At 40.6% G+C, this 24,571-nt stretch overlaps 1 protein-coding gene across 3 annotated transcripts; it reads left to right on the forward strand.

The window, feature by feature from the left end:
* Positions 1–1,076: 1,076 nt before the first annotated feature.
* Positions 1,077–24,294, forward strand: GCNT1 (glucosaminyl (N-acetyl) transferase 1). 3 transcript variants are annotated; one of them, XM_020787792.3, is made up of 2 exons: positions 1,077–1,216; positions 17,838–24,294. In XM_020787792.3, the coding sequence occupies exon 2, from the start codon at positions 17,914–17,916 to the stop codon at positions 19,219–19,221; it is 1,308 nt and encodes a 435-aa protein (XP_020643451.2). In that variant the 5' UTR covers positions 1,077–1,216; positions 17,838–17,913; the 3' UTR covers positions 19,222–24,294. The 3 variants fall into 3 exon arrangements, with proteins under 3 accessions (XP_020643451.2, XP_078241214.1, XP_078241212.1); XM_078385088.1 differs by lacking the exon at positions 1,077–1,216 and adding an exon at positions 1,279–1,387; XM_078385086.1 differs by lacking the exon at positions 1,077–1,216 and adding an exon at positions 1,341–1,429.
* The last annotated feature ends 277 nt before the right edge of the window (positions 24,295–24,571 follow it).

Genomic DNA, 24,571 nt, shown 5'->3' on the forward strand with positions numbered 1-24,571 from the left:
TTTATCCTTTTATTGTATTTTAATTGTTGTAAGCCACCCAGAGACCTTTGGTTAGAGTGGGTGGCATATATGTTACATAAAATAAATAAATAAATAAATAAAAATGCTTTCAATTTCAAAAGCTGTTTCTGAATCAAGGCTTAAGCATTTTTTCATTTCTTGCTCCTTATGTTCAGGAACTCAGCATAGAAAGAAACTCAGTCATTATCTATGGAATTTCTGGGCTCCACAGCAGAAGTTCTCTTGTTACCTCTTTTTGGAAGAAAGTATCTTAATTAATCCTCAATTAAATAGCATCTATATTTAGAGCCCTGCTCACAAATACAGATGAGGATCAATAATACCAGTGTCTCTACAGAAAAATAACTCACATTACTGAGTTGATTTGTATTTAATCTCAGATCAGTATATGAAGAAGTCCTGCCTGGGAAGTCTCCTCCTTTTGTCCGTAAGCCTCCACAAAGAAAGATAACTGTTCTCTATTTGAAACTAGTGTTGTTTGGAAAATAATGCCTCTTAAAATAAAAATTAGGCTGCAAATCAATACCCCCGTGGGTGCGGTGGTTGTTCTGCGCCCTCAAGTCGCCTCCAACTTAGAGCTACCCTATGAAGGAGTGCCTCTCAAAATGTCCCACCATGACCAGCCCTGCTCAGCTTTTACAGACTCAAGGCCGTGGGTTCTTTTATGGAGTCCATCCATCTCGTCTTTGGTCCCTGCCAAAGGGCGCGTCCCCCAGGGCACCCCGTTTTGCTCTTTGGGCCAGAGGCAGCAAGGTGGGCGAACGCAGGGCGCGTCCCTCACACACAAGTGGGCAACACAGCCCGAGGTCCAGGGGCTACGACGCCTCAAACAACGGCCCCATAAGCCAGACCACGTCTCCTCCTCCTCCTCGTCGTCCTCACACCTTTACACAGCCGTAGTGCTGCCTTCAGACGGACAGGAAGTGTGAGCTCGAATGCCGAGCGAGGGGCCGCAGGCGCTTCTAACCACAGAGGAAGGCGGGAACGCCGGGGAGGGGAGGGGAGGGGAGGAGGGGAGGCGGAGGGGACAGGGAGGGGGAGGGCAAGGAGCGGAGCCGCCGCGAGGGGAGTGGCACGAGCAGAAGTGCCCGGAGCCTTTGCAGGAGGGACGTCGCTCGCCCAGCGCTACTCCGAGCCCAGTTGAGGCTCAGCAGGGAAGGTGCTGCTGCTTCCTTGCTTGCTCCCTCTTGCCGAGGTGGGTGCCCTCCTCCTTCCTCCCCCCTTCCTGCAACATAAAGGGAGCCCACCTGACAGAAAACGCGCGGGCGGGCACCGCGTCCTCCTGGGTTGCTGTGGCCGCCGCCCCTCTTCTTCGGGTTACCGGCTTGCCCCGTGGCACGCCGTGGGGGTTTACCTTGGAGGAAAGGTGCGAAAGCGGCGGAAGGCGGGTCGCAACGTGTGGGGCCGGGTGAGCTTCCTTGCCTTCGTGTTGCGTCGGGAGGAGAGGAATGCCCGGAACGGTTCTAAATCTGCTCAGTCTCTCTCAATCTTTTACGTTTGCCCGTGCTAGGAAATGTTACTTTTGGAGGGAGGGGGACTGCAGATTCCAGAATCCCCAGCCAGCGGTGGTCGTCTCCAAACTCATGTTTGCTTTAAGTCTATCATCCGTGACTTGGGGATGGGAATCCAACTGGCTGTTAATTTCGAAAAGCTTCTTCTCAAGTTCCTGATTTTAATGACAAGGGAAACGGATGCCTAATAGGCAAAGGGGTTTCTGGGGGGAGTGTTTTGCTGTTCCTTTTGGACCCTCCCAACCCATTTTCATTGAGGAACCGTGGCTAGAAAGAAGAAGCAGCAGCTTATACAAAGGCCCTGTACAAAAATTGCAGCAAAACTCCTGCCATCTTCACCCTCCCTCTTTTTTTCTTCTGTTTTTTTTTCTCCTTCTCCTGTTTGGTAACATTTTCCTTTTTGCACTTTTATCAGTTTCACACCAGAACGCTCTGCCAGTTTTGCCAGTTCTTCCTTTGAAAGAGAGAAGCTATCACTCTTAACGGGGTAACAAGAAAAAAGACTTTTTACCTCTTCCTCTTGAAAGCCTTCAGCTTGGTGAGGCCATAAATTCCCATTTCCCTCTGTAAGGTAGCTCAATCTTTTTTTTTTAAGAAGGGGAAAGGAAAACTATTGTTCTAGTAGACTTTCCAGAGGGAGAAAAGGTTGTCCTGTTAATCTGTTGGCAGGAAAACAAGGAGGTGGCTTTGTGGCATCTTTTGGAGACTGGTAGAATGTACTCTGGCTCCACCTTAGAAATCATTTCATCAAATGCATGAAGGATTATCTCAAGTTGGCAGGCATCTCTAGGGTTGTTTGAGGAAGGGAAGAATTGGGAGGTAAGATGGAAATGCACTGGGGGAAAAAGAGCTGTCAGGTTAAATGTAAATGAAACAAGGAGGCTGACTATTCAGACAATGCTGTTATGATAAGACAAGCATCCAAGCATGGCAAGTTAATGCACCCATCGCCAAGGTCCTATATCAGTTCAGGATGTAGGTGGCATAGCTTAACTTCTGACTAAGTTCCAAAATCCATCTTAGAACATTATTTTTAAAAAAACTAGGCCAATTCAAAAGTAATAACATACTGTACTGTGCAAGCTTGCAAACTGACAAATGTACCGGTAAGTCTTCTTTTGGCTGACAAAACAGCCCTTTTGACGAAGTTGTAATCTATTAGTTAAAATACACAGGGTTAGATGACAACAGAGTCAGGATTGCTTAAGCAAGAAAAGTCTTCCATTGCTTAGGACAAGTACCTCTTAGAACAAGTTGTGTTATAGGCACATTGGTTTGGATTTGAGGAAAATTAACAGCAGAAGTCTAGGGAAAGGGTCCACTCCTGTTGCTTCATATTGTAGAGGCTTGGATAGGGAAGATCACTTGGACTGAGCGGTTTAACTGAAGATCAGAAAGAAATGGATGCTCAGGCATTAAAAAAAAGTCTGGTTTGAACACACACACACACACCATGTGCATTTTCCCTTGAATCTGGAAGGAAAGAACATGTATGTCCTGTGCAGAGGTTGGAAAGTTACTTGTAAGAAGATTGTCTATAGAGATGAGGTGAAACCATCCATAACAGTCCCAGAGCACATCCTATCATTGCTCAGTTCTGGAAGCTTCAGCATGATGTTGTCTTAAAAGTAGCCTTCCAGACTCTGATCATACTGAGCAATAACAGCATCAGATGTAGAGGCAAGAGGGGGAGAGGCTCCGAAGTTCTTTTCAGTACCTGTGGAAGGCAGAGTTGGGGGCAGGGGATGGTGTGCACAGCTTTAAAGGTGCACCAGAACCCCAATGGCTAGCATTTTGTGTGAGTCTGGGAGTGAGCCAGGAGGAAAGGAACTATAGATTGGTGTAGGGAGAGAGAAGGGCATATTGGGGGTAGGGGAATAGAGACATTAGGAGTTGGGCTGTGATGGATTCTGTGATTTTTTTCCAGCATTCAGGTGGAGACCAAAGAGAGTGTGTGTAAAAAGTGGGATGTGCTAGATGTACATCCATGCCCCTTTCCATCTCTTTATAAGCCTGTTGCTTCACAGGCACTGTGTGTTGTTTCTGTGATGGGCATTTGGACCATTGTCTCTGAAAACTTCCCAAAGCACGTCAGAGAGTTTTTATGTCATTTCCACCTTTGTTTAATCTTGCAGTGGATGAGGTAAAAATTAAAATCTGGGTGTTTAGCACGGATTTGTAAAGGCCCTGTCTATCGCCTTTCCACAGTTCTTTTCCTCTCACTAACACATTTAAACGTTTTCTCTGTGTTTATTCAGAAGTCAGTCCTGCGTGTCTTTCTCCCAAGTAAGTGTGCAGAGGATTGCATCCAAGTCTTTTATGGTCAGGAATGTTAGTATCAGTGGATAATTTGCAAGGGCATATTTGCAACTGAGTGTTGCTTGTTTGGTGTCCACAGTACCTAATCCAGTGGGTATGCTTTATAAATCACAGATAGAGCCAGATGGTCTAATTAGTTTCTCTACTAATAATCTTTTTTTTTTGAGGGGGGAGCATCTTAGTCATTTCTTGGTAGTGCCAATTCATCTCTCATTCACGATCATTATATTAAAAAATTGCCTACATACTTCTGTTATCTAGATAGGGATAGAAGCTTATTCTTCTTTTTGAAGTACAGTCTGTTTCACTGTTCGGTTTCTACTCAAAGGGTTTTTCTAAGCCTGCCAAACATTCTGATTTTATACATCATTTGCTCAGTGGTTTAGGTATCTGGCTGTAGATGCAGAGATTGGGAGTCTGATTTTCCACTGTTCCTCCTGAGGTAAGAGCCAGCCTATGTAGTCTTAGGTAAGCTGCACGGTCTCAAAGTAGACCAAGAGGAATGGACTAGTAAAGCACTTCTGGGTGGCCAGAAAACCCTGGAAAGAGCCTCTGGTCAGAATTGACTTGACAGCATGTAATTATTCTTAAGGCATATTAATCTGAATTAAATACCACTCAATGCAACAGGGCTAGTAGCATTTACAAAAATGTGTGCACAAAAATAAGTTCTTGGTTTTCTTTGCCTCATTGTATAAGGTCCATTTACTGTAAATGTGCTTGATTGTGTTAATAGTAGAATTATGGTGGGACTGCCTAAATAATGGCTAACTATTAGACAGTAATGGTTAGCTGTCAAGCTGTTGCACAGCTGGCTACTAAAGATAGTTTGTTGGCTCTGTTGTGTTCTTTCCTGTTGAAGTTCATTTGAAGAAGGGTAGTCTCTTTAAAGTCAGTATCCTGCCTGAGTGGTTGGAGTACGATATTTTTTTTGTTTGCTCTTTCGATGGTTATGTTTGTTCCCATGTATTCAGATGCTAGGAGACTAATATGTTTGCCCTACACACAATGCAATAGAACGTTGCTGACAATACTGTTTGATTTACTGTCAATTTCTTTGTCAATGGTGAGTGTAATGATTTTCCATATAGTTGCCCATCTACAGTTTTTGCATTTTTGTCTCTCTCCTGTGATTACTTCCTATTTTCCTCATGTATAATAGTATGTGTGTTTACCAGTTTATATCACTTCTGAATTTAGTTTCAAGAGTTCTTCCACAACAGTGATGCTACAATAGATTTCTTAGGCTTTAGGGTGCTGTGAGACTCTCTATGGGCTATCAGCAATTCTGGGGCTTTCCTCTATCTGCTGTATGCACTTCAGTTTAAATAGTGGCAAGAGATCCAACAAAGATAAAGAATGCATCCAGCTGACAAAACTTGTATTATTGGGGGAAGACTACCACTCCTCATCTCCTCAACCTGTAGAACAAGTACTATGAAAAGCCTCTAACAGGTCTTTCTGATTGTTAGTTCAGTGTACTCAGGTAGTGAATTGGAGAAGCCTCTAACACAGAGTGTGCAATCCTACACCTAGTAAATGATGGGCAATTACCTTTGTACTGAGAAAAATGGGATTTCTCTCTGTGTGTGGAGCCGGGTATCTAAAGAATCTCTGTTTGTTTTATTTGAAGTTAAGCTATGAACTGACTGCTTTTCTGTCCTATCTTGTGGAAACATTATAGATACCTTGAAAATGAGCACAAAAAAGCCAGCAACTAAGATTACGATTTGAAATGCAGTGGTTATAAATGAACTGGTTCATTGTATTATGGGGATATAAAACCTGACCTTGTTTGTTCTTTATTGTTAAGGGAGGGAAATGATTTTTAAAAAAAATAAAATAAAATCATATTTGGCCATATCAGTTTTTGCACATTTTTGAGACTGATTTTTTGCTCTTGTCCATAAATATACAAAATATGAAACTATGGAAACTGTCTCTTCATTGTGTGGCTTGCTAAAATAGTAGCACTGCAAAGGCCAGTTAGTCCTGTATCAGTAACATAGAAGAATGGCAACAAAATGTTGCATGTTTTGATCAAAATTGGTAATGTTGCCCCCCCTTTTTTTGGACAAATACTCCCACAATACCTCAGTTGGAATTTCCATTGGTCATGTAGGCTTAGATATTCTGGGGCTTTTAAAATCCAAAATTAATGTTTATCATATCTTATTTCTAGTGACCGTCTTAACACTTTTTCGAGTAAGTTTTACAGAATAGCTCAGAGACACAAGTTAGTAATATGTAATAAAGGAAGGCGATAAAGAAGAGTGAGTGTTTAGGCTAGATCAGAGAGAGAAGAAAAATCAGACAACTTCCTGCCATATATCTCTAGAAAAAGCAGACTAAAGTGGAGAAATCAGATTGCTCTTTGGCACAGGCTTCAAGCTCTCCTTCCAGACCTCCAGTTCAGAGACAGAAGTGTAGATCATCAATCTGCTATTGCCTCGAGAGCAGTGATGTTGTCTTCCAGCACAACAGATGTTCTTCACAGTTTAGTCTTGACCACGGTTGCAGGAAATACTCTTAAAATGTTGGAATGGATCCAAGAATAGATCCTCAGCTTGCATTATTTAAATCTTCCTCTGCCCCAGTTTTGTGTGACATCCCTGGAGTGTACAAGATGGCCCTTGAGAAAAGCAAGGATCTAGGCCACGGTGAATGGCTATCTGTGAACCTTGGCATGACGAATTACGGCTGTGAGTGGGCCGCTCTGTATTTGCCTGGCAGCATGCCTCCTTTTCTAGGTTTTTCTGAAAAGGATATCTGTTTAATGGGGAGAGGAGGGGCTGATGGCTTTTAAACAGGGGTGTGAGTTACCCATTTGGAATCTCAGCTGTTCCAAACAGGTCTTCTAAATAAGGCTATAGGTAACAGATTTCAAGTTTGTCAAGGACAATAGATGCTGTTGTATCATAGCACAAAGGTTTTCACTGTTTTTGGTAGCTATTGGCTGCTTTGCCCTTTCTGCTGAAATTCTCCTCTCTTCCTTTTTAATTTGTAAGCAGTAATTATCCTGCCATCGCAGGATGGCCAAGGTAAGCTTAGGTTTCTTTAATAAAATAGTATCATTGGAAGCCTTGATTGTCATCTCATGCCAGCTGAGCAGCCAGCCTCCCTTTCCCCTGTCAAGGATGTCATAGAGGCAAGACTACAACTGGCACAACAGGGAGTGCTTAATAGATTGTTCCCATGGGGAAGGGCAGTTTAAAGATAAACACCACAGAAGAGGAAGGAATCACAAAGTAACTCTGCTCCATAATTTATGACTACTTTTGGCTCCCACTCTACCTTTCACAAATGAACAGTGCCCCTTTTTGAAAAAAACTCCTTTCCCACATGCTACCTGTTCCTTTTCCCCCTTTATTATGAAATGTCTGTTCTCAGGAGGAATTCCTGCCGTAGATATAGTAGGGCATATTATGTATGTACAATCTGTACACTCTTTTATGTCAAAGAACCTCCGTGTTCGCCAGTGCAGAGCTCTTTTCCCATTGTACAGCCTTTTGTTTGACACTTCAGATTACATTCCTTGGAACAATGATTTGGTATCTTGCAGGAATTGTCCTAATTTACATGATCCCACCAGGTCTAGGTCAAATCTGAATGAATAGTGAGACACGTTATGTTTGCTTTGGGGGTAGCCATTGTTCTTCTCAGTTTTCCTCCCCATTTCTCCAGCTCAACTGGAAGAAGAAGTTATATTTCTGGAATGATTATAAATTACAGATATTTTATGAGTAAGCAATTATGAGCTCAAAAGAATGTTGTAATAATCATCCATTCTGAATTTGCTCTGCAGTTCATGGTAGTGAGGTGCAGACTTGGGACTGGATTAAGACCTTTAGAGGCCCTAAGCACTTATGGTGCCCCTATAAATGTAACATGTGGCAGGACCCACAGCTTGAAAAAAAAACCATATAATGTGCACAATATATGCATGAAAATACAGTAATATAATTGTATAGCATGTGGCAAAAAGAACAATGTATGATACAAAATCAATGTACAACCAAATTACCATCTCTCAGCCAAATCTTGTACTTTCACACTTTGATTAAGTGGTGCCCCGCATGACGATAATCCGTTTCATTAAAATCACTGTAAAGCAAAATAGTCGTCAGATCGCAGAAAACTCATTGTTAAGTGATTTCGTCGTGAAGTGGGGTCATTGTCAAGTGGGGCACCACTGTATATAGTTTTTGTTGGAATCTGTAAACTGAAAAGCTGAAACAAGCTTAAAACCCCTTTGGGGGTGTTTTTAACAGTGGCTGTTGTTTCTTTGGCTTACACATATAGTGCAGAGGTGAAAAAGAGCTGCAACTCTTTTTATTGTTATCCCACCCTGCCTCCCAAAATACCAATGTAAAACAAACACCAAGCAATTATGATGTTCAGTGGGGTTCCTTTCATTGAAACTGACAGTTGGGTTTATACGTTTGTACCATACAATTTATACGTTTGTACCATTCATAGAGCAATGTATGGTGCTTCTTGCTTCTTTTAGTTTGAAACTAAGCAAAATGTAATGCATTGATATCTCGTTTAGAAAATGTGCATGTGGAATTCAAAGTAAGAATAAAGTTATGCTATCAGTAACAACCAGAGGGTTAGCTGTGTTTGCTGCAGCAAAAAAAATTAGCAGCAGCAAAAGCAATAGTTCTGTGGCACCAGATGTTACTTGCATCTAAGGATGTGGTTTGCAGCCCCCAAGATCTTATATAACAAATAAAACTTAATCTTCAAAGTGCCATGTGTCCCTGCTATTTTTACCTGTTGCATTGTCCAGACTGTCATGTGCACATATGACTTTTAAAGCATAATGTGATTTATCGGTGTGTCTGATCATTTGAATTTTTGGAACATGAAAGACTGGAGAAAGTTGCACACAACAAAATGTCTATTTTTGCAGTTGGTTGTTCTATAGCAGCAGTCCTCAACCTTTTTGGGACTGCAGACCGGCTGAGCCTCTAAGGAAGGCGGGGCATCCCCCTTGCACAGGCGCTCTCTCAAACGCATGCATGCACGCTCTTGGGCGCATGTGCAAAGCAGTGGCAGAGTACCCACCCACCTGGTAGTACTGGCATGAGCGCTCCCCCACCCCTTTGCGTCTGTGCAGGAGTGCCTGCATGCACGCCCACCCGTTCACACAGGCACATGCATGAAGGGGTGGGGGAGCACTCATGCTGCTGTGTGCATGCGTGTGCATGTGTACAGCAGCTGTGCAAAGGGGTGGGCATGTGGGGGAGGCAGGATTTCTGTCTCCACAGCCCGGTCTGGCTCAGGCCATGGACCGGGGGTTGACAACCTCTGTTTTATAGGATATTTATTTTTATTTTTATTTTTGCTTTTAACAGAAATAGATTGGGGTTAAATATACTTTATCCTTACCTAGCCATCAACAGTTAATTCTTGGTGCAAAATAAAATAAAATGAAGATAATGGTTGTAGTCACAAACTCCTGATGTACCACTGTGAAATGGAAAAAAAACAGTCCTTCCTAAAAAGAGGAAACAGAGTAAAATGTAGCTGTCTGCCAGGCATGTTTAGTTACTACAGAAGTCAGTGCTCATGAGCTGGGGTGACCCTAACGTCAGTGGGAGGCACCTTCTGTCTGCCTGTTTCCCCCCAGAGGTCCTCTGCATGCCACCAGTGGGCAAGACTGAAACCAGCAGTGGGTGGGAAAGAGCTCAAAGTCACAAAGAATAGCCTTTTCTTTCTTTCTTCTTGCCTTTCTCTTTCTCTCTTCCTTCCTGCCCAACAAGATTATGGGGCAGGGCCAGATGCCTCTCCACAGGCCAAGGAGGTGGATTACTTACTTGCAAAAGGATTTTGAAATTAAGGCAGGAAGAGTCTAACTTTTTTTCTTTTCCTTTGACCAAACATAATGAGGATGCATACCTAGGGATTGGTAGGGGAGGAAACTTAACCAACAGGGAAGGTACAAAAGCTGACAGATTGTCATACCTGTATTTCCATTCAAAGGTTCTTTCCAAAATTCCAAGTATATATTGGACAGTCTAATGCTTGATTCAACATTACTTTAATGAGAAGGGGAGCATCTTTCTGTTGGTGTGATCAAGTACTGTGGGAGCCCAGTAAAGCAAAAGCAAAGCGTGCTGCTTATATACTGCCCCATAGTGCTTCAAGCACTCCCTGGGCGGTTTACAAGTTAGTTATGCAGGCTACACAGTAAGATGCTTGTAGTAACTCTGTTCAACCCCTGAACAGGGAACTCCATGGCATCTATCGGCCATCATATTATGGACATTGTCCTTGCTGCCATCATCCATAAGCACTGCAAGTTTCACCTTCCTCCAGGGTTCCTGGTTCATGCTTCTAGTGCTTCAATACGTCTAATCATGTTAAACTGAACATACATAGCAGCCCACTTCTGACCTTTCTGCTCAACATGAGAAAGTTAAAAATGGAAATGGTGGAATTATCATTGAAACCTTGTGCTCTGTACACCAGGATGAATTCCTATTCAGTCTTAATTCCTAAACAGGTCTATGTGCTTTAAAGACCTGTGTGAGATCTTATGTCATCTAGCAACACTGTTCTGGGTTTGAAGTGATGCTTCTGTTGTTGTTGTTTAGTTGTGTCCGACTCTTCGTGACCCCATGGACCAGAACACACCAGGCCCTCCTGTCCTCCACTGCCTCCCAGAGTTGGGTTAAATTCATGTTGGTCGCTTCGATGACACTGTCCAACCATCTCGTCCTCTGTCATCCCCTTCTCCTCCTGCCTTCACACTTTCCCAACATCAGTGTCTTTTCCAGGGAATCTTTTCTCATGAGATGGCCAAAGTATTGGAGCCTCAGTTTCAGGATCTGAAGCTTCTGTTAATAAAATCTAAAATTATATTTACCCTCTGCTTTCTTAACCATGCTGTTACACTGTTTCTAGAAACTGCTCCTCTGTGTCTCTGTGTTGTTGTTGTTGTGTGTTTTTACTTAGGAGCACTAAAGAATGCTGTGCACGTATTCTTGAAGGCTTTCACAGCTGGGATCTGATGGCTGTTGTAGGTTTTTCAGGCTGTTTGTACTCATCAGGAACTCAACTATCCCACACAGTACACCAGAACACAGGCAGAGTTCTAGCTCCTGTCCTCTGAAGATACCAGCCACAGAGACTGGTGAAATGGTAGGAAGAAAAACCCAGAGCACGACCAAACAGCCTGAAAAACCTACAATAGCCAGTGCTGAGGATATTGTTCAGACCCACTGCTTCAAATCTCAGCACAGCCAAAACAGAGTGCCCAAGGGCAAACCCATTGTTGAAGCAATCTGCTGTTAGCTCCTGACCATGTACAATAAACAAGTAATATCAAATTCAGTAATGAAATTTTCTTCTTTCAAATTGGCTTCGCCTTCCCATCAGTAAAGCTGTATACTTAGCTTTCTCAATTTTCTGTTGCTATCTGCTAGCCCTTTTTGTTCAATGTTTAAAGCATGTCCTTTAGAGCTCTTTATTCTGTTTTGTGTCACTAGCTTGTGCCATCAGTTTACTTGCTATTGCCTCTACCCAAGAAATTACTGACAGAACTGACCAGGGTTCAGACCGATGGAATTCTGGCGATAGTTATCTTTACTGTTTATCTTTTCATTACTGATGCCTCTTGCATGCAGTTCTTTAGCTACCCGCTTGCTCATTGTATGTAGTTTAGTCTAATCTGCCTTTCACAAGCTTCTTTCCTTGTTGTCCTGGCACTGTGGCAAAAATCCAATTAGATTAATGGCATTTTTGTATTCAGCTAGGACCATTGCTTTACCAAAGGTAACTTCTTTTGTGTTCATCTACAAACTAAGTTGATGGCTGACAATTACTGTTTTTTTCCACAGAGTGCGCACACAAAGCTGTTCTAAAATTTCAAAGAATAACAATAGCTGTCTTCATTTCCCCTTTTAAAGATGGGCATAGAATTTGCTTTTTCATAGGCTTCTAGGCTTTTACTTGTTCTTCATATTTCTAGCTATGATTAACAAGGAGCTGTAAAGTCTTCTCATAGTCCTCTTTTAGGATCCGTGCATAACTGTCAACAGAATGTGTAAGTATTTGTTGTTGTTGTTGTTGTTAAACTTGTTGTTCCTTCTGTATGGAAACATCCCTCAGGGAAGAATTTCCTTCTTTGGTTTTTGTCTGTGTCATGAAGTGGTTGTGTGCATTGTGTAGTGCACCTGATTTGTAAAAACTGCAGAGAAAACACTGTTTCTCTCTATTCATTTTTTTTAGCCTTCATTTTTTTTCTTGAATTCAGCAACAACCTATAGCCCCACACACCACTAACAGTAGGGGCATCCCACCTACTCATGTCTGTTTCCTGTCACGTTCATGAGAAATACTGTTAAGGAAGTAAATCTGTCAGGTTCTATACCACCTGACATAGTGGCTGTTACATGGCCACTAAAATGCTCCTCATTCCATTCAGTTTCCACTAGTTCCTGCTCTTTATATTCTGGAGGATCTCCACTCTTAACCCTTTGGAACAACATTTTGGAACTTGCGCAGTGTAGCCAATAGGAGGGTCCCCTTGGGTGTATGCAGATTGCTAATATTTTGTGGCCTCTGGGGCGGGATTACTTTTCTCCTATCTAATGCTCTCCAAATATTCCTGACTTAATGAACAGCCACCATGGCCCATGCTGCTAGGGCTGACTGGATTTATAGTCCAACATGTTTAACGAGTACCAGGTTAGGGAACACCATGACACTTACCCAGACCTTATGAGACTAGCCTAGATTTTGTGACTTTGAATGTGTGTATGAGCCGTGTCATTTGAATAGCCTATCTTTGATACCATTATTTTACATTCCCTTCTCACTGCAATTGTTGTTTACTGACATTCACTCTTTTTCCCCTTAATTCTGTCTCTTCTTCATATCAGTGCCACTTAAAAGAGGAAAGGCTCTTTGAGGGATCTTTGTATACTTTGGGACACTGGATTTCCTGCCACTGGCCTTAAATATATTGATGCTATATTAAAATTGTTTTATTTTTAGTGTTGTTAGCTGCCCAGAGTGGTCAATTAATCAGATGGGTGGGATATATAAAAATAAACAAATCAATCAATCAATCAATCAATCAAAGCAATATTTCTAAGGTCTACATTTCTCTTTCAGTAAGTCTGAATATTCGCTCATAGCTTTTGTTTCCCTTCCCTTTTGTGGCACACTGCTAGATTCCACAGCTACCAAATGGGGGTTTGGGCATATATTTAAGAGGCAGCTTTAAAATGTATCTACAGCTGGTTGGATATCTCAGTGGTTCAGATATCTGGCTGTGGAGCCAGAGGCTGGGAGTTCAATTCCCCACTGTGCTTCCTGTGAGTAGAGCCAGCCTATGCAGCCTTGGGCAAGCTGCACAATCTGAGGACAATATTCTCTACCTGGAAACCCATGAAAAGTGTCACCATAAATCAGCATTGACTTGAAGGCACATGGTAGATATTATTTTTAAAGCTTACCTTGTCTCATCTTTTATTCAAATAAGCTGTTTTAGATAACATAAAATTACACCAAAATGCTTTGACTTCAGGGTGAGGAACCTTTGGCCCTCCAGATGTTTTGATCTAAAATTCACCACTGGCCATGATGGATGCAGTTTACAAGAACTTTAGGCCAAAACCCCTATGGGCTCACTGGTCCCCAGCTCTATTCTACACAGATGCTTAAATGGATTAAAGCAATGCCTTTTCTGAGTTTAAGATTTATCTTAATTGGGCACCGGGCTAATCCAAAAAGAGCCTTCTAATCTGTAGTAAGAACATTAAAATAAGTTAAGTAACCCATATGTACTTTGCTCAATTGATCCTATTACAAGGAAGAGCCCCTTTTCTGTGTACTGTATCTGCCATTCCTGTTTTGGTTTTATGACAACCTGTAAAATAAAACCAGTTACGAATACTAGTAACAACCAAGGGCAGTTCCTATATTTAAATTTTTGCAAACAATTATTTTAGTTATATCCTGTAGTAGAATACATGTGTGCCTTTAATACCATAAAGCTTCCCTGGGTTGTAATTGGAGTATCTATCAATTGTGGCTTAAACACAGGGAAAGATTAACACAAATATAGAAGTTGCCTACTCTTTCTTTGCCACCTCCAGGCTGTGTGTTCCTAAATACTTACTAAAATGGGGGGGGGGGGACACACATAAAGATGTGGAAAATGGTTGTCCTATTGTGAAATTTATAACTGCTTTTGTTGCAAATTATGGTGGCTACTGTCTTTCCTACAATTCACTTCCCTTCAGGACTGGCTGCTGAGTTTCTAGTTCAGTTTGATCACCTTGAGCAAATGCCATCACACTGACTTATCTTCACACAGAGCAAAAATTCAATGTCAATATATCTTTAAAAAAAAATACTGTGGTGCTATGTTGGGCTAGTTCATATATTCTTGATGGCAGTGACCAAACTGAAGGAAAACAAAATATGAATTTTTTTAATTTTTTATTTTTAACATGGGGTGACAAAAAGGAAAAAGGGAATTGAGGTTGAGAGGGAAGAGGAGAAACAATAACATACTAACATCCATTCTATACATATTGCCATATCAAAGAATATGTGTTATTGAAGGCTTGGCCAGGATCCGATGGTTGTGGGTTTTTCGGGCTGTTTGGCTGTGTTCTGGAGGTGTTTCTTCCTAATGTTTTGCCAGTCTCTGGGGCCAGCATCTGCATAGAAAATGGAGGGAAAGCAATTGGGGCAAAGGAGATTACACTGGCCATGTGTGCTGCACAGCATGTGGTAACTGGTCCAGCAGAGTCTGGGGGTGGGTGGTAATCAGGCTGGCCACCTGTAATGAGGGGGTTCATATTCATACTTATTTATTTATTTATTTATTTATTTATTTATTTATTTATTTATTTATTTATTTATTTATTTTGATTTGATTTGATTTGATTTGATTTGATTTGATTTGATTTGATTTGATTTGATTCGTATCCCACCCATCTGGTCTATGCGACCATATGAATACGAAGCTCCCATCTCTAATAAGAAGACATGAGCCCTGTTAGATCCGACTAAATGTCTATGCAACCTAACATTTTGTTGTCACTGTGGCCAACTGAATGTATCTGTGAAGTTCAGGAAAGGGGTATGCTAACCAGAACAGCATCTGCGCATCTATTGATATATATTCCAATGATTGGCACTGAGGGGCATAATACCTCCAATTGTTGTTAATGTGCTGTCAAATACTTTCTGAATTATGGTGATTCTGATAGGGTTTTTGACATATATGACATGCTCAAGGGATATTTTACCATTGCCACCACCTTAGTGAGTTTCTGTGGCTGAGCAGGGATTTTAACTCTGGTCTCCTAAGTCCTGTTCTGATACTCTGTGTATTATACTGCACTGGCTCACAAACATTCCAGTATTAGTGTAATATATAGTTGTCTTATTGAGTAGTCCCTGACAAAGCTTCAGTTCCAGAACTCTTTCTGTCTCCATTATTAGGAGGAACACAAATTCTTGGCTGTATGCAAACTTGCCTCATGCATGAGGTGTTTTGCATGACAAGCCTTGGATATTCTGAGCTGAGTTTTTTTCCTAAGGTGAGAGTTATCCAATGACTAGCCAAGACCACCTTTTAATTCAAAATACGAAATGGTTATTATATGCTGAAAACAGTCGCCTGCCTTGAGGCAAAATACTATTGTGCTTGTGAAAGTGACTAACCACATTGTATTCATCTAATTATGAATAGAGAAAGCAGGCTGGAGGGTGATTATTTGAAAGACATAGGATGTGATCCAATATCTTCAAAGGACAATGCCTAATCACACCAGAAAGGGGTGCTTTAATGGGAGTGATCTCCCTTAAAGCGACCTTTCTGTCTGCCATAAAATCACTTCCCCCATGCCCCAAAAGTAGAAGCCCTTTAACTGGACACAAAGATCAAGCTTGGGCATGGATTTGGATTGGACTATGGCACATTTTCTCATGAGTTAAGTGATTGCTTGGAAACAGATTGCACTGGACTGTTTCACAAGTGGTCCAAGTTTTGAGCTACTACTCCATGCGATCATACTCTCAGTGAGATGAACGTATGTGTTTTATGTGCCTTGTTTTTCTTAGAGAGGGGTGCTTTTTTCTGTGTTCTTTTTAAAATCTTGTGCCCTGGTCATAGACAAAGTTAACCCACCACTGAAGCTTCTCCTTGCCATGAAAGAGAATCTGCTACCACAATAGCAATTAAAGATTCAAGATAAAAATTTTACCAGGATGGTAGTACAGTATACTGTAGAAGAATCAATATTCTCCCACAGACAAACCCTTCATCCACTATCGTCCTAATTGTAATTCTCCTCCTGCCACCGTAGCTGCCATTTTGAATCTGAAACAAGGCACATAAAATTGATACATATTGAATGTTGCTTTGCACAATTTCTTTATTTCTTTACATATTTCCATGCACCTTCACTCTGAAATACTATGCCCGTTGAATTGTTTTTGCTTTTTAGCCCTGTGGTAGCAAGGTGAAACACTAAGAGTGCTTATGTTCTAAACAAGATATTTAAATATCTCTTCGAAAGCTCTACTTCACTCACCCTATTGCTAGTTGAATCACAGAAACTTTCTTGCTCCTTCCTCTGGGTCCTTCCCACTGTACCCGCTTCCTGCCATGCTCATCAGTTTTACCAGAGTATCCATGATGGTAAAAAAGGTACAATTTTTGCCCATGACATCTGTCATAAGCAGGCACAGAGGGTGGCCTGTTTATTAGTGTCTTATGCTGTTTTCCATCTCAGAACTCAAAGCAGCCTATATGGTCTTCTTCCATTTTGATATTGACCACTTCTGCTTAGCTTCAGAATAAAACTTTGTAGGGTATCTTCAAATCATCCCCTGGTTCTAGATATACAGCAGGTTGCCTTATCATAGATAAATGAATTGACAGTGGAATAAATATTTTCTGATTTTCTACACCAACAATTTATTTGCTGTAACCTCTTTGTATTGCTGTTGGAACTTGTTGGGATGTGATCAAATTATGGCATATTCAGTAAGAATGTAAGTTAAGGACCCAAGAGTTATGAACTTTCTTAATTGCAATATTTATCCAGTCATCCATTTTTAAAGCCAAACACATTCAGGAATCAATAACATACTCTTTCTGCAAGTTTTTCCTGAAACAATGTTTGAAGTTTATTCCTGCCATGTAAAGAAATGTGAAACACCATGCTGAATGCATGTTTTTATTTACAGACTGAAGAAATGGATGGCACCTACTTACTGTCTTCAAAACTCACAAAGCAGGCCAACTCATTTTTTATAAACATTCTAGTGCTACATTTCCATGGGAAATGTTAGATATGAAACCTTTTTAGGTGAGTTGGATGGATGAATGTAGTCTTCTGTGCCACTTCACATCTATTACTAGGCTACTAGTTATGGGAAGCGTCTGTATGCCTAAGCAATCTGAGTTGTGTGAGACTGTAGTTTAGTGATTTTTAGATGCACCACCTGCTATCTGATATGGAAAAGCCATGTTAACAAACACATGAATGAAAACCAGAGCAAAGCCATTTAATTGCAGTTTCTATTTAGTCAAAGATTTTGAAATAAGAGACCAAAGGAATAGATCCAATTATACCTCTAACTAGAACTGGCTCATTGAAATCATTTGTATGAATGTTAGGGTTGACTAACTAGACCTGTTCATGTCAATGGGTTTGCCCCATTGAAAATGTATTTGTTCCAGTTGAAGGAAAAGTATACACAAATAAATGTAAAACAATATCAAGCATGATTAAGCCAAAGATGTGATGGAAAAATAATTCTTTAGCCACCCAGCAGAATGACCTGGAGATGGAGAAACGAGCAAATTTATGTAACATTCAACCTTGCTGGTATGGCAGAACAGGAGCCCTGTCTATTTGCAGACATAATGTTCAGTGTTGTTGGAAAGGCATAGATTTTAAAAACACAACTGTTTTTCTCTGACTTTGCTTCTGTTTTTGTTCATAGGAAACTCCTTCTGAGAAATGCAGACAGAAGGCTCAAAAACTGGAACTAGACCATGCATACAGAGAAAGTTTCTTAGATGTATAGAAGGTTCCAAATGATTTCTGAAATGCTGAAAAGGAAATTTCGTCATTGTCATACCCTATGCTTCAAGTTTCTCTTGGTATTAATTTTTACATTTGGGACCTGGTCTCTCATTAAAGTTCACCAGAAGCCAAATTACTTGCATCGTGAACATCTGGAGCTGACCAGCGAAAGCCCCAATAATATAAACTGTTCCAAGATATTACAGGGTGATCCAGAAGAAATTCAGAAAGTAAAACTGGAGTTATTAACTGTTTCCTTCAGAAGAAATCCAAAGCTGACCACAAATGATTACATTAACATGACAACAGACTGTGCCTCTTTTATTAAGAGACGGAAATATATTATGGAATCTCTAAGCAAAGAAGAAGCAGAGTTTCCTATTGCATATTCAATTGTAGTTCATCAAAAAATTGACATGCTTGATAGGCTTTTGAGATCAATCTATGCTCCTCAGAATTATTACTGCATTCATGTTGATAAGAAGTCCCCAGAATCTTTTCTGGCTGCAGTTAAAGGCATTGCCTCATGTTTTGACAATGTTTTCATTGCCAGTCAGTTGGAGAGTGTAGTTTATGCCTCATGGAGCAGAGTACAGGCGGACCTCAACTGCATGAAGGATCTCTACAGGAGGAGCAAAAGCTGGGCATACCTGATCAATCTTTGTGGCATGGATTTCCCTATTAAGACCAACCAGGAGATAGTAGAGAAGTTGAAAGCCCTCAAGGGTGAAAATAGTTTGGAAACAGAGAAAATGCCTTCAAATAAGGAGGTACGATGGAAGAAGCATCATGAAGTTGTTGATAGTAAGGTCAAGAACATGGGAATAGACAAGCAGCGACCACCTCTGAGTACCCCTATTTTCTCTGGCAGTGCCTACTTTGTGGTTAGTAGGAGGTTTGTAGAGTATGTATTGGAGGACAGCAGAATCCTTGCTTTTGTAGAATGGGCAAAAGACACATACAGTCCAGATGAATACTTATGGGCTACTATTCAGCGAATTCCTGAAGTCCCTGGTGCAGTCCCTGCCAGTGAGAAATATGATGTCTCTGACATGAATGCTCTTGCCAGGTTTGTTAAGTGGCATTATTTTGAGGGAGATGTGTCAAAGGGGGCTCCCTACCCACCTTGCAGTGGAGTTCATATCCGTTCAGTGTGTGTCTTTGGAGTGGGAGACTTGAACTGGATGCTGCGGAAGCACCACTTCTTTGCCAACAAGTTTGACACTGACATTGACCCCTTTGCAGTTCAGTGCTTGGAGGAGTATCTACGGCACAAAACTCTGTATCCACAGATACACTGATGTGCAATTGTCCGGATGGCACAATCCTTCTCTGACAAGGCTATCAACAAACTATTAAGCATCTCGTGCATCATTTTCTCTGTTGTATTTTCGTTCTTGTTTGGTCATCTGCTCTTCCATTAAAAGATTTGCCTCAGATGGCATTTCATTATAAAGGATATTAGGTATGGAGCTCTCAGGTTTAGAAAGTTAAACACTGCTGGAGTATTAACTTGTTGCTTCCACTGCCTTTTAAAGAATCTTGTTAGAGATTCACCTCTTGAGACATAAGTAATGTGGCTGTGGAGACATTCTTCTTTGTAATGGGAAGATGATAACTGAGAAAACAGGCCTCACAAACTGATCAGTTGTCATGAGACGGAATCTCAGTGGATGTCTAGCAGGCTTTTGTCACCAGATGAAAAGGAAATTGAGATTATACCAAAGCTACACATTTTGTAGAGGCTTAATGATTATATTTTGCATAGATGTGTCTCTAGCCAAATAACCACACCCTATTTTTTTCTGAATATTTTTCAAAAAACTCCATCAGCAGTATATGCAGATTTGTATATAATGTACTTCAAAGAAACCACAACAGTTTTTAAAGCATTGATTTGAAGAACGCGTTTTAAAACATATTTTGTAGGAGTTTCAAGGCTGTTGTGGAAGAACCTTTCCAGCCAAAATATTCTCAGGGAAATGTTAATGTGCCTCATTCTATTAGTTTAAATGCTATATTATATAAAATATGAGAGCTTTGTTATGTTCTATGGGACATTTTTTATAATACTTCCTATGTGAACTAAAGTGAAATTCTGCTTTAGTAATATGCATCCTGCTCTTCTGAACACCCTAAAATATGGGAATAATGTTTGTCAGTTACAGGAATGGGAAATATTAAATAGGATGTTTTAAAAAACTACGAGAGTAACATATTTCTTACATCCAAAAAACCATGCAATATCACTGAGGTTCTGTGCTAAGTTGAAATTCACTATTGTTGTGACTTACACAGGGTCAAATTGCATGAGAAAACAGCAGGTGAATTGGGTATCACCCACTCCAGTCAAGCTGGGTGGCTGAGGGTCCTAATGCCAAGAGAGGCCCAGTGGGAAAAAACTAGAAATCGGGCCTTTTCAGCAGTGGCCCCTTGCCTCTGGAACAACTTACCTGTACAGATCTGCCTGGCTCCCTCACTGAGGGCCTCCAAGACTAACTTTGAAGACATGGCTATACAGTCAGACCTTCCCTACAGCCATTAATTCTCTCCCCTTTTCTTTTCTCTCTCTCTTTCTTCTTTTCTTCCTTTCCTGTCTTGGATTCTGTCATTAATCTGGATTTTACCTTAGTTTATTTTTATGTTATATGTAAACCACCCAGAGTAGACACGTTCTAGATGGGTGGTATATAAATCTAATAAATAAATATTTATGTCTCCTACAACTTGAGATCCTACCTAATCCTCCTCCTCATCATCATCATAACAACAGTAATACACAAAAAAGAACATTACCTGGCTGAAATCCTGTTGTGCACTTATACAAGCAGTGCAACTTTCAGATACAAATTGCTGTAATTTAAGAAAACTCCATAGGCATTAGCTGTTGCACAGTGACTTGCACATCTCCATATGCAACAAATACTATCTACAAAGATTTCTTTGTTTGCAACAATTCAAGTTTAAAGGTTACACCATTCATGTAATTGTGCAACAGTTTCTGAAAGCAGCAACATATTCTTCTTTTTCCAGCAGTCTCTTGGTAACCAGCTTGTAGACTCAAGCTTGAGGACAAAGGCCACCTGGGCTGTCACAGGTTCTCTTGTTCTGCTTTTGTCATTTGAGGTTATGAGTAGTTTGCTCATATGGAACCAGTCATGAGTTAGTTATGTACATTTATTTTCCACAGGTTTCCTCCCACTATTCATGTGACTCATGCTAGAGTTTGGAAAGTTACTTTTTAAAAAAGTGCAACTCCCAAAGACCCTACTGGTCGGGGGATTCTGAGAGTTGTAGTCCAAAATGTTTTCAAACTCTTGAAACTCTTGCTTAATATCCTGGGGGTGGGGGAGGATTTTGCCTTCAGACCATTGCATTACTACAACTATCCTACTGTCTCCATGCCTTTTCAGGCTGAGGGCTCTCTTTCTGCAGTTTAACTTACAAACAGAATTCTAGGGCATGAGCCTTTATTCCTACTACAGATGACTCTGGTCCCACCATCTCTTGGTTCCAACTTTACCATAGCCTCTGCTACCCAATGCGGCCACTGTTGTTCAAAAGGTAATCCCCCATCCCCACTATATATGTGTGTGGAGGCCAGGTTATGGCATGACAGGCATCATAGTGAAATCCTCTGATGTATCTGAGGTATCATCCTCTTTTCTGTAATATTCCTCACTCATCAGCCAAAGAGTAATGTGTTTCATTCAAAAAAGAAGAAAGTAAGAAAGAAAATACCCAGAAAATGCAGTAAAGATAAAGAGTTCATTCCCCCCCCCCAAATACCTGCGGGTGCCCTCCTGCTCCAGTCAGAAGCCATCTATGAATTAAAGGAAAGGGTTGTACATATATAGCAACTAGCTGTTTTCGTTGCTATCTGTAACTTCATAGCTAAAGGTCTCAGTTGCTAATGAATGAAGTTGATTTTTCTAATAAGGTGTGTTGGCATTAAATGGCTGCTTTTAGAAGAACAAATAACAGCTTAATCTTTCACACAGATCTGGGCTGTATGTCTAGCCTGTGGTTTACTGTCTATTAAACAGTAAACCACAGCATATAGAATATTTGGTACTTGTCAACAGAGAAGTGGGAGCAGTGGGCAGCAACTTAATGTAGAGGCAAAATTCTAGAATACTAGTCAACACACAAATAAGATGGTCCCATCCTACACATACTTAACCAAGTGAAGCTCCATATGTATTTCACCTGGAATTTCCCAGGATGTATTCACAAGGCTGTGTTTCCCATTGAGTTCCGCAGTGCATACTCCCAGCTAAAGACTGGTTATGAAACAATGCTTTTAATCAACTGCAACCTTTAGCTTCTTTAGAGTTAAGTATGCCCAAGCCTAATAATATATGTATGATTATTAATACAAACGCTTGTGTATACCTACAGCACCCTGCAGGTTGCCGTTCTGTATATGGTTAATTGAAAAGGAATCTTACTGAAATAGTGGGACTATATTGTAGTAATTGAGAGCCCACGGAAGGATGTAAATATTCAATGTTGCAATTAATTCCTGGCCTGGAACTGAAGGCTATGCTGCTAGCCTGCCTGGACAGATGCATCTATTCGCCCTATCCTATAGCATTCACTGTGGTGAAAATGGAACATGCAAATGAGAAAGAAAAGTAATCGTTAGAGCAAACAAATGTTTCACCAAGCCCAGGGCCAGATTAAGACATGTCAATGTCCTAGACTATGTCACATTTAAGAAGCCTCATGGGATTAAACACAGCAATGGCCTCTCATGATCTGAGTCCCTAAACTTCAGTTACTTGGCTTGTGTGTAAATCCAGCACTGATGTCAACCAACAAACTCACTATGGCTGCTGTTCTTCTGCCTGAATGTTCAGATGCTGCAAAGAAACAGCTGAGAGGTGTAAGGTGGGGTGGAGTGGGAGGTAGTTGGTCCTGCAATGTAGAAACCTACCAACATTTATTGTGTATAATATCATAGCTGGTCACTATTTCTACCTCTATTGCTGCACCAGGCAGCTGGGTCACTATGCTGAACAAGACCAAGCTTGCTTTGTACTCTTGATGAATCAGAAAATATTCTCTATTCTAGATTTCTGCTTCCAGAGAGAGATGTACAAAATGGCCTGAAACAATGAGTAGCAGCCTTTTTAAAAAAAATTTAAATAAATATGGTGCCGGTAATAAAGATTTGGTAATACAGTTTTATTCTAATCTAAGTGTTTTATTAAAACTGGTGTTTCTAATGCTTTCCAAGTATTATTGGTTGGGCATTGATCTTTTAATCTAGACTCTGCTAATTAGAAATGGCAGTTTATTAGTCTGTTTTTTTAACTAATGTTAAAGTCCAGAGAAAGGAGGGTACTTGGGCTGTAGGGGAACCTCCTGTTTTATCACTCCATCTACATCTGCTGATGATTTTTTTCCGACATTGATAAAAAAAAATTGCATCAAAGTTGTCTTTAAGCATTCAGATGTGCTCAGTAGGATTCTCTGGTGGCTTCAAGGTAAAGTTAAAGGCATCAGTCCTGAGGTTGGACAGTATTTTTACTGAACAATTAAAAAGTGACAAAGTGAGATTTTGGTTTCTTCAGAATTCTTTATCAGGCAAGGATGGCATCAACTGGGGCTGCCTAGTGCAATACTGTACCAAATTGTAGCTCCTGTTTTGCAGATGTAAATACCTTGCTTCACATTTTTCTGCTGAAACCCTCCAAAGAGATATGTGCAGCTTTATTTAAGGTAATTGGCAGATCTTGTGGGAGCAGATAAACTATTATTTGAGATCTTCAGTTACTTCTATCTCATGTGAAATCTAAATTCCATTTTGATTTGTTAGCAACCTCTAGTCCAATTTTTGAATTCTTTGCTTTATTCCCAAATTTTATGTATTTTTGTCCAAAATCTCCATACAAGTTGTTGTGAAGACAATCCTAGAGAACTTGAAATACTTAGTTTGCCTGGTTTTGTCTATATATGGAAAATAAATCCTGTGGTTTCTCTATCAGTGTAAATGCTTACTTAAGCAAAGGGCAATGTTAGGAAACAGAAGATATTGTCACCATGACCTTCATGCCATTTTACACTACAGAAGTCAAATCTGCTGTTCTTTTACTCACATGAGTCATGTATTGCATTTAGAGATTTTCTTCCTTTATAGCTGCTGAAAAACTATAAAGCAATCCAGAGGGAAGACTGATTGTTGGCCTAGCCCCAAATTTCTGTTTGAATCTGGGTCTTGATGTTCACATATTTGCTACACTTAACGTTGAACAGACATGAACAGCCTTAGCCCTGGGTGAAACCACCCAGCATTGCAGCTGGATGTAACTGCTTTTCATGGTGAAATCTGTAAAATGTGCATTTAATTAAATAAAATAATTCAAGAAGTTCTTGTATATATTTGAGATTTCCAACTTCTGAACCAGTCACAAATCTTAAGAGGATAGGTGAAATGTTGAATCTTGGAAGTAATTAATTGCAAATAATGAGCTACTCGTAATTCATTCCTTTCCCCAACACAAAAGGCATGGCTGCCTTGCATCATAACCTAAATGCAATTGGTAGTCCGTAGTCCTTGAATCGTTAGTCCTTGAATCGTTCTGGATCAATGTGACTTGCATTAATGCTGACTTACCATTCAGCAGTTGATTCCGTGAATATATT

Source organism: Pogona vitticeps, chromosome 2 (assembly GCF_051106095.1).
Source record: "Pogona vitticeps strain Pit_001003342236 chromosome 2, PviZW2.1, whole genome shotgun sequence".
NCBI lineage: Eukaryota > Metazoa > Chordata > Lepidosauria > Squamata > Agamidae > Pogona > Pogona vitticeps.